The 11,021-nt window shown below is 38.0% G+C and overlaps 1 protein-coding gene across 1 annotated transcript; it reads right to left on the reverse strand.

The window, feature by feature from the left end:
• Positions 1-9,616: 9,616 nt before the first annotated feature.
• On the reverse strand, positions 9,617-10,284 carry LOC122054813 (protein OPI10 homolog). The gene is made up of 2 exons (XM_042616242.1): positions 10,263-10,284; positions 9,617-10,218 (listed from the first exon to the last, which is right to left on the reverse strand). The coding sequence occupies exons 1-2, from the start codon at positions 10,282-10,284 to the stop codon at positions 9,617-9,619; spliced, it is 624 nt and encodes a 207-aa protein (XP_042472176.1).
• Positions 10,285-11,021: the final 737 nt, after the last annotated feature.

Raw genomic sequence — 11,021 nt, forward strand, 5'->3', positions numbered from 1 at the left:
AGGCGGTAGTGGTTGCTCCCATATCCAAGAAGGCCATGTGCCTCGCCATGCAGTCCTTGAAGCCAATTTTGGAAATTAATATTTAATAAAATTAATAACATAGGTGGATTTGAATCAATAGTGTTAAGTTCCGCTTGCGATTCAAATCTAAACCATTAAGAACAGATAAGTTAAATTTGTAATCAATGATGTTAAGTTCCGTCTGCGATTCCTAATTTAACTTCTAAAGAACACAATATATTATTTAAGGAAATGTTCGACACTTGTACAAAAAAATTTTGTACAGTGGAACCGGTACGTTTTCCTAGAACTAACCAACAATTGGTATCAGAGCTAGGGTTTGCCTCTGTGTGTTTAGAATTCAAATATGTTATGCACATGCCATACATAATTTACGCAGGATAATAGTAGGATGTGCTAACTCTTTGGTTGTAGGACTCCAACTATTATGGCATTTAGATATTGTGTGTGATTGGACCCTTAGACATGTCAAGGGCATTATTTTGTGTGCATGATTGTATGTATCAAATACAGCAGGAGCTGTATTATTTTTAGAATTTTATTTTTGTTCGATTTAGAATACATGTACATTCCTTTATAGAATATATGATCGATATTTGTAAAATTCTATATTTGTCGCGGATCGTATCTTAGCGAGGTGTGGTGCTATTGGAGGACCAGAGGCGCAGCGGAATAAGAAGCAAGATAGATGCGACAACTCGACCCGATGGCGGTGGCTAAAGATGGCAGCAGTTAGGGTTAGAGCATACTAGTTGGAAAAAGACCATAATAGTTGGAAAATTAATTTTCAAATTTATTGCTTTTATTTACTGTGATGTTTATGTTTATGTGATGTATACTAGCATAGGTTAAAATCCTCAATTTTAAATAATTAAGTGGGAGAGGGATTTTAATAAATCTCATGGTCTCCATTACTGGTTTGTAAGTGATGCAACAAGCTTGCGTGTTGGCTCTGAGTGCCTCCCTCCACAACGGATGGGTTTGTTACGGATCACTAGATCAAACTTCATTTATGGATGGTTATAGGAAATTATTTAGGAGCGTGTGATCTTCTCCAACTGAAGGGGCACAATCCTATTTAATGAACTTAGTATCAAGTAATGGTATACACTTAGACGCATTCAATAGTATCCTCCCCAACGGAGTCATTGCTATTGTTTTGTGTGACCAAAGTGAAACCAACTATTAATTTTATTTGTCATAAAGTTAGGATGACAAGATAATAAAATTAATGGGTCACACCCTCCTCTTACAAATGTTGAATTTGTATACGTCCACATTAACGTGACATGCAATATTCACGGTGATTTGAAGTGTTGGTTAATTTAAAATAGTATTGTTTGAGGAATCAATATTATTCTAAATTTAAAGTCTTGACCAAAGTTTATTTTTGTGATTCTTAGGATGACTTTCAACCCACTGGCCATTATACTGAAAGAGAACAAACTTACTGGTCCCAACTATATTGATTGGAAAAGAAACCTGGACATTGTTCTTACTGCTGAAAGCTATAAGTTTGTACTGACTAAGGCTTGCCCTGATGCACCTGACGGTGACTCTACCCCAGAGGAGATTGAGTATCATAAGAAATGGGTAAAAGCTGATGAGATGACGCGGTGTTACATTTTGGCATCAATGTCAAATGTATTGCAACATCAGCATCAAGATTTACCAACAACTTATGATATAATGAACAATCTCAAAGAACTCTTTGGGCACCGGAGTCGGACTACTAGGCAAGAGACAATGAGAAAGCTAATGACAGCCATCATGTCTGAGGGGACACCCGTAAGGGATCATATCCTCAAAATGATGGCTTATCTGAATGAAATACAAGTCCTTGGAGGAGAAATTAATTGGGAAACCTAGGTCGATATAATTCTCCAAACGCTACCCAGAAGTTTTGAGCAGTTCCTCCTGAACTATAACATGAACAAAAGAGAGAATACATTGGCGGAACTTCTGACAGAACTACAGGCAGCAGAAGGAATATTTCATCACAATTCTCAGATTCACTATGCTGAAAATGGTTCTACTTCTAAGTCGAAAGGCAAGAAGAATAAGAAACAAGTCTTTTCAGCAAAGAAAGTGAATAAACCTCAAGGTACGGGACAAAAGGCTGGAATGAAGAAGCCGAAGGGCAAGTGCTTCATCTGCAAGCAGTCAGGACATTGGAAGGCAGACTGTCCTCGTAGGAACCAGAACAATAAAGGTATATCTCATGCTCTAGTAGTTGAAGCATGTTTAGCGGTGTTATCTACCAGCACCTGGTGTGTAGATATGGGAGCCACTGATCATGTCTGCAATTCTTTGCAGGGGTTCCAGGAAACCCGGCGACTATTTGATGGAGAGATAACTGTCTACATGGGCAATGCTACTAAGGTGGCGGCTGTTGTAGTGGGAGACGTCTACTTATCTTTTGATAGGAATAGAAATTTGATTTTAAGAAATTATCTTTATGTACCCAGTTTTAGAAAGAATTTAATTTTATTTTCTAAATTGTATTTGGATGGATATTCAATTTCCTTTAGTAACAATGTGGTTATAAAGAGAAATAAAGTGATTATCTGTTCTGGTGCATTGGTTGACAATTTATATACTTTAAATCTAATTTCTCCCATAAAGTAAAATATGGAAATTAATAACACATCTTCTAACTCTAATAAGAGAAAAGAACCTTCGGAAATGAACCAAACGTATCTTTGACATCTAAGGCTTGGTCATATTAACTTAAGTAGGATTCAAAGGCTTTTAGCCGATGGACTCTTGGGTTCATTAGAGTTGGAAAACTTTTCAACATATAAATCCTGCTTGGAAGGTAAAATGACCAAGAGACCTTTTAAGGCCAAGGGGTATAGAGCCAAAGATGCGTTAGAACTGGTTCATTCTGATTTGTGTGGTCTTATGTCTATCCAGGCAAGAGGTGGTTATGAATACTTCGTTTCTTTTATAGACGATTATTCAAGATACGAATACATTTACCTGATGTGCCGCAAGTCTAAATGCTTTGACAAGTTCAAAGAATATAGGGCTGATGTGGAGAAACGTCTTGGTAAAAGTATCAAGACACTACGGTCTGACCGTGGTTACGAATACTTCTTTGGAGAGTTTAGGAATTACTTATCAGAAGTCAGGATTCAATCCCAATTGTCTGCACTTGGTACACTACAACAGAATGGTGTGTCAGAACGAAGGAATAGGACTCTTATGGAAATGGTCAGATCGATGATGAGTTATTCAGAATTACCAAATTCGTTTTGGGGATATGCTTTAGAAACAACAGTGTACATTCTGAATATGGTACCTTCTAAAATAGTTCCTTCTACTCCCATGGAATTATAGAATGGGCGTAAGCCTAGTCTGAATCATATCCGGATATGGGGTAGTCCAGCACATGTGCTGAAGGGAGATACTGACAAGTTGGAATCACGTACAGAAGTTTGTCTGTTTGTGGGATATCCTAAGGGAACGAAAGGTGGTTTATTTTATAATCCTAAAAATCAGAAGATCATTGTTAGCACCAATGATCGATTTTTAGAAGAAGATTATGTAATGAACCATAAGCCCATGAGTGAAATAGTTCTAGAAGAAATAAGAGAGGACACGTCTACTTGAATACCAACAGTACAAGATGAAGTACCATAAGAAACTGCAACACGTGTCTCACATGATACACAGCCAGAGACAGTGCCTCGTCATAGTGGGAGGGTTGTAAGGCAACTTGAGAGATTCATGTTTTTGGGAGAGTCTTCGGACTTGATCCCGGGTAAACATGAACCTGATCCCCGAACATATGACGAAGCACTCCAAGATATAGATGTAGTATCTTGGCAAAAGGCAATAAATTCTGAAATAGAATCTATGTATTCTAATAAGGTCTGGGAGCTTGTAGAACCACCTGATGGTGTAAAAGCCATTGGATGTAAGTGGATCTACAAAAGGAAAAGAGGGACAGACGGGAAGGTAGAAACCTTCAAAGCAAGGCTTGTTGCGAAAAGGTATACTCAGAAAGAGGGAATTGACTATGAGGAGACTTTTTCGCCAGTAGCTATGCTTAAGTCTATCCGGATACTTTTATCCATTGCCGCTCATATGGATTATGAGATTTGGCAAATGGATGTCAAGACAGCTTTCCTTAATGGAAGTCTTGAAGAAAACATCCATATGAAGCAATCAGAAGGGTTCATTGAAAAGGGCAAAGAGCATCTAGTGTGCAAACTTAATCGGTCCATTTATGGACTGAAGCAAGCTTCAAGATCTTGGAACATCCGATTTAACGAAGTAATCCAGTCATATGGATTTATTCAGTGTCCGGATGAGTCTTGTGTATACAAGAAGTGTAACGGAAACGTGGTGGTATTTCTTATACTATACGTAGATGATATTTTGTTAATCGGCAACAATGTCAAGGTATTATCGGACGTAAGGGTATGGTTGTCCAAACAATTTGATATGAAGGACTTAGGAGAATGTGCACACATTCTTGGGATCAAAGTTATAAGGGATCGCAAGAAAAGAATGTTGTGCCTATCCCAAGCATTATATATAGATACAATCCTTGCTCGTTTTAGCATGCAAAACTCCAAGAAAGGTTTCTTACCTTTTAGGCATGGAGTAGTCTTATCTAAAGAGATGTCTCCGAAGACATCAAAGGAGATAGAAGACATGAAGGCAGTTCCTTATGCTTCGGCTGTAGGAAGCCTTATGTATGCAATGCTATGTACGAGACCAGATATCTATTTTGCCGTTGGCATGGTTAGCATATATCAGAGTAACCCTGGACAAGGACATTGGACTGCTGTGAAGCATATATTAAAATACCAGAGAAGGACTAGAGATTATATGCTAGTCTACCAAGCAGACGATTTGCTCCCTGTGGGTTACACGGATTCAGACTTCCAATCAGATAGGGACAATAGTAAGTCTACGTCAGGCTATGTGTTTACTTTAGGAGGTGGAGCCATTGCATGGAGGAGTGTTAAGCAGAAATGTGTCTCGGACTCAACCATGGAAGCTGAGTATGTGACAGCCTCTGAGGCAACCAAAGAAGCTGTGTGGCTCAGGAACTTTCTAATGGACTTAGATGTGATTCCTAGTTTGCCCAAGATCATCACAATTTATTGTGATAATAGCGGTGCAATTGTAAACTCGAAGGAACCACGAGCCCATACACTACAACAAAAACCCTCATAGACATCGGTTTTCCACCGGTGTCTATTACATTTTCGATCGATGTCTATGAAGTCGATGTAAAAGGTCTGTCATTTTAGACATCGGGTTAAAACCGGTGTAGTATCACTTAACGACACCGGTGTTCGAATCGGTTATTAATCGGTGTAGTATCACTTAACGACACCGTTTCATCAACGGTGTAAAACCGATGTAATATTATATGTTAATAACACCAGTTTTGGCAGTGGTATACGACCGATGTAATATTAGTTAATAACACCGGTTTTGCAGCGGTGGAAAACCGATGTAATTTCATTATTTTTTAACAGCATAAATTCAATTTCCGAAACAGTGAAAAAATGATAAAATGCACCAATATTATTCTTACAACAGTATCCATAAAATACACATATATTCACAAATTACACATATTCTTCTTCCATCAGTATCCATAAAATACACAAATATTCATAAATTACATAAATATTCTTCTTACAACAGTATCCATAAAATGCACAAATTCTTTTCACAACATCAAAAGGTAATAAATATTGTACACATCAAGATAATATCCACAATTTACATTCCATGCAAATCATGCATCATCCAAAGTTTTCAAAAATCAAATACATTTCCTACTCAAATGTAATCTAGCATACATTCAACCCACTCGAACCGCACTTCATCAATTTCAACTTTGGAGTACTTGAGATTTGTAAACTGTAAAAACATATAATAATATATTAGTAAACCAAGACCAAAAATCATAATTGAAAAAGTAGTAAGAGCACCATGTAACAAGATGACTAATTGAAATGCTTAAAAAGAAAAACATTCATCAATTATCTCAACCACATCATATAGTGATAGATCTATCATTCATGGGAACTTAATATAATCCAAACTAAAAATTTTAATCTAACTACATAAACAGCAATTTAATATTTCAAATTCAATTCATTAGTAGTCGACCCAAATGGCATAACTGTTTACCACTAAGAGTACATGGAAAGTAAATAAATTCACTTTTAGTTTGCAAATAATAAATTCACTTTTATCACTAAGAGTACATGGAAAGTAAATAAATTCCTCAGCAGCAATAAAGATGAGTAACATCAATTCATTTATATGATTTCCAATGAGATATATATGCACCTTAGATGATAATTTATGTTTCAGAAGTGAAGCAACAAAGCATAAAACAACAATAGTCAATAACCACACCTCATCGCCAATGTCATTCATGTAAAGATTCAGCCATAGCAAGGACTTAGTTTTCTTAACATACTCAGTGATGCTAAAGGCGCCTTTGGGACCAATCTCATTGTTGCCAATATCTAGAAGTGTTATTTTTCCTAAACAAGAAGAAATATAGTTTTACATAATTGCTGAGAAGTAGTACAATCAATAAATACTGGAAAGTCAACAGATCTGATGAAGAAATTAAATCTACAAGAAAGAACTGCATGGATAGAAAATCTAAGTGTGTGTAAGTCTTATTAGCTTGAGATGTATAGATCGAATTGCCTTATTCTCAACTAGTGCTCCAGCAAGACTTGCAAAACCCTATAAAATTTCACATGGAAATAAGGTGTAAGGAGTAAGGACACCAGAAACAAAGTGTAAAAGATCTAGGAATTTCATAAAAAAACATGAAAGATTGCCCAAGAATAAGGGCATACAGAATACAATTGTGTGTAAGTATTAAGTCTGTGTGGATTGGCTGTAAATGGATGTGGAATGGCTACTCTTTCCCTGTTTGCGCAGATGATCAAGTTCAGATTGCGACCAGATAGGATTACCTTCATCGGAATTTTGATGGCTTGCAGCCATGTAGGCATGATTGACACTGCTATCATCGACTTCAATTGCATGAAGACGGTTTATGGAGTTGAGCCAAAGGCATAACATGTTGGATGCTTGGTGGATGCTCTTTCTCGTGGGGGGTATCTCGATAAGGCGAGATCAGTGCTTGAGAGCATGCTTTTCGAAACAAATGCTTCTGCTTGGCATGCACTTTTAGGTGGATGCTTTGCTCATGGTGATTACGAGTTGGGCGTAGTGGTGGCAATGCATCTCATTGAGCTTGAGCCACCGGAGGAAAGTGGATATGTAGCTCTGCAAAAGTTGTATGCGATTACTGGTAGAACAGAGGATGCATTGAAAGTGAGGAAACTGATGTGTGATTTGGACATCAAACAATCCTCAGGAGCAAGCATGATTGAAGTGGAAGGAGCAGCGTGTGAGTTCTTGGCAGGAACACTATGATCATCTAGAGACAGGTAAATACACTCTCATACAATTCCAAACAATCTTGATCTAAACCAGAAGAGAGGAATCAATGGAATGTGCCTGGGTTAGGCATGATAGAGATCCATCCGAGTCACTTTCCGCACTATGCTCAGTTTGGCATGGTTGTAGTATGGCTCGAGAATTGGATTTGCCCTGCAAGCTGCTAGTATGGCGTAACCCTTTGACACTACCCAATTTGCATCTCTAATCGGAACTACTAATGGAAAACTAACATATCATAAAGTAGAAAATTTTAAGTTCAACATTTTAACCTACCATGGAAACAAACACTCCACAAGAGTATGTCTGAGGACATTGTAAAAGTTTCAAGATTGTTCATGTGGGCATTTAGTTTAGTAAAAGGAAGTTAAAAGATGGGCATACAAGTTCCTGACTTACATCTAACAAGTGTCGTAGCTTAATGGGACTAAATTGATCCACTGAGGAACCACTGGTTCTTTCTTCTCTGCTCTTTTCTTGGAAGCAGAGAAGAACTAGCTAAACATAGTGCGGAAAAATGACCTAAACAAACTAAGATAAATACAGTCAAATGAACTAGCTAAACATAGTAGGGTATTTGCATTTAGCAACTACAATTAGGAGTATGCTAATTACTTTGTGTGAATTCCTACTATATCAACCACAGTAAATTTATCTAATACCATTAAAGGATTTTGTCATTTACCGTCAAAGAAATCATCTAATATCAAATTATCAATTAATGATGATAATGAACTTTAATTTTTCTTGTATTCCAATACACTATTGTACTTCCAGCAGAATCAAATTGCTTATTTCCAGATGAATAGGCGCAAACATAAAAATTAGTAAAATAAAAAATAAAAAATGGACTTACCTTAGCTCCTTCATCGCCAATATTATTTCCTGATAGGTTCAGAGTTTTAAGCATGGTATTCGTCTAAAGAACACCATCAAGTGCCTTTAGGCCAACTGCTGTAATCCCATTGCCAGAAAAATCAACTTCCTCTGCTGCCTGAGACTTGGAAAAAAACTAATGAGATGCTAAACGACACTAAAAAAAGTTATGCTTAAATGTCTTGCTTTAGTAATGTCATACCTTTAAGAGTCTGGTTCAGCAATAGTTTACAAGTAGGAACAAGAAAAAAAAAGTAAGGTTATGGAAAAGGAAGGAAAAGAACTAACCTGATTGTAACCAAGGCTTTCAGCAAGAAAAAACAGACCATCATCACCAAAGTTATGACCTAACAGAATCATGAATTTGTTAAATATCTACAAGTATTCCATTACCTTGGTAAAGTAAATGTAAGTTTAATCCCCTGAAAAGTTATCTCAACATATTCATTACCAGATATTAGATTTAGAAATAATCAGTTATAGAGTGAACAACTGTAATCACTTGATGTAGATACATTCTAACAAGTTCAGTGTGCTAACCTGACAAGTCAACACTTCTGAATGTTCTAAGTTCCTTGGAAAACTCATTTAGTTTTTTCCTAAACTCTTTTTCAAGTTTTGTAGCACCACCTGATAGCAGGTTAGTCCCAGGAGAAAAGGACCACTTAAGTCCAGACGACGAAGCTTTTTTAATCTCAGATGTTGAGCCCTTTGGTTTTGGCATGATTAGTTTTCCAGCCACCTTCGATAAAACTGTGTGCTGAAGGAGTAAATTAGTTGTACCATCTGAATAGCTAAAGCATGATGAAGCAAAATGGAGTTCAACAAAGCTATGATATCTTTTAGTGTTTCTTGATGCATGTTCTAGTTGACGTTTTCTAGTTGACTACTTCAATGAGATGAATAAATCCAAAATGGAATAATTACTGAAAAATTTAGCTTATTTCTCCTGCCATATATAATATCTTGAGATCCTATCACTTTTTGAGAACTTCACTTCAAACAATGTCAAAATCGCTTTATAGTTGGTTGGGGACAATCAACAAACACATTGTGGGTGGTTAAAGTGGACATCAAAGATCATCCGCCTGGATTAATTGAGAGAGACATAAAAATGAAGAGGCATGAAAAGAAGAAGTATCATACAATTCAAGCAAATCAGATGTAACCAAAATATAATATGAAACGCGATACCATCAAGGAAAGAGATCCTTGCAAAAAGTAGCACCTTTGGGATTGGGCATTCACCTATCTGTCACAAGGCGAAATCTTTGAGGTAACTGGGATCCTTCCGGGCTCGCTCCTGGAACTTCTTGAACCACCGGTCAAGGATATCCATGGGCACGACGAGCCGGCTTCCGTCAATCCCGTAGAAGGACTGCATGAAATTGAAGAGGTTCTCGCCAACCCTAAGAGCGAGTCGCTCGGCCTTCTTCTCTGCAACGGCGTAAGCGACAGGTGGCAAGGAGGCGAGGTCCTCAACCGAGATGCCGATCTTGGCGGAGGTGAGCGCGAACTGGAGGGGATTAGGGTTAGGGTCAAGAATGGGGGGTTCTTCGGAAGGGTCAGGCCAAGGGAGGGAGAGGAGAGCGGATGGGCGGGCAGGGTGGACGGCGCCGCAAAAGAGGAAGGGATGACCAAGGGGATGGAAGTAGACGGTGAGGGCCTTGCCGGGTGGGAAGGAGGAAGCCGCAACCGGGAGGAGAAACACACAGAGTTTTCTAACGTCGCGGTAGGCATCGCTGACGAGGGAGTTCATGTCAAAAATCCAGTGGAGTGGGTCGATCTGCGCGAACGCCGATGCATCCATGGGGAAGCTCCGCTGTAGTCGAGGTTCTTCTCCATTTTCTTTGATGACTATTTAAAGTCGTCTTCATCGGATCGGTGGAACTTAGTATCACCTTTCCCCTTAGTCTTCTTCATCTTGCCTCCCTCCACCGTTACTACTCTAAAACCCTAGAAAACAAGACAAACTCGTCACCTCTCCTTTCTCGAAATGCGAAGAAGGGTTTCGGCTAAGTATTGGTGTGAAAATTAAATTATTTTATTTTATCATAGACACCGGGTTTTAAAAACCGCTGTTAAAATCAATGTCTATTAATGAAAAAAAGGTGCTCATAGACATCGGCTTAAAAAATCGATGTCTATGAGCGAAAATCTACGCTTATAGACATCGGTTTTTTGGAAAAAACCGGTGTAAAATACTCAAAGACATCGATTTTTGCTTAAAACCGTTGTTGTTCCACCGATGTCTATGAGGGTTTTTCTTGTAGTGATAAGGCAAGTAAACATATAGAGCGCAAGTACCACCTGATACGAGACATCGTCAAGCAAGGAGAAGTTGTCGTCGCTAAGATTGCATCAGCAGATAACCTGGTAGATCCTTTCACTAAGGCCCTTCCGGCGAAAGCTTTTGATCGGCATGTGAAGGGGATGAGAATCAGATGTATGGCAACAGATATGGCAGCTTAGTCTTTTAGTATAAGTGGGAGATTGTTGGAGTGTATACTAAAATCCTAGCTTTTGTAAACATTTATTTTGAAATAAAAGAATCACATTGGTTAATATCTACATTTATTTGTTAAATGTAATTATTCAATTAATTTATATAGTAGACAACATGGTGTGTGGTGTCACACACAGAAGATCATGTTGACGGT

Source organism: Zingiber officinale, chromosome 3B, assembly GCF_018446385.1.
Source record: "Zingiber officinale cultivar Zhangliang chromosome 3B, Zo_v1.1, whole genome shotgun sequence".
In the NCBI taxonomy this organism is placed as follows: domain Eukaryota; kingdom Viridiplantae; phylum Streptophyta; class Magnoliopsida; order Zingiberales; family Zingiberaceae; genus Zingiber; species Zingiber officinale.

What these genes read in the sequence shown, in the direction of transcription:
- LOC122054813 (XM_042616242.1), bottom strand. Translation starts at nt 10,284, where the DNA reads ATGAAGAAGACTAAGGGGAAAG. An exon ending in GAAGAAGACTAAGGGGAAAG is followed by an intron (nt 10,219 to 10,262) that starts GTGATACTAAGT and finishes GACTTTAAATAG; the next exon opens with TCATCAAAGAAAATGGAGAA.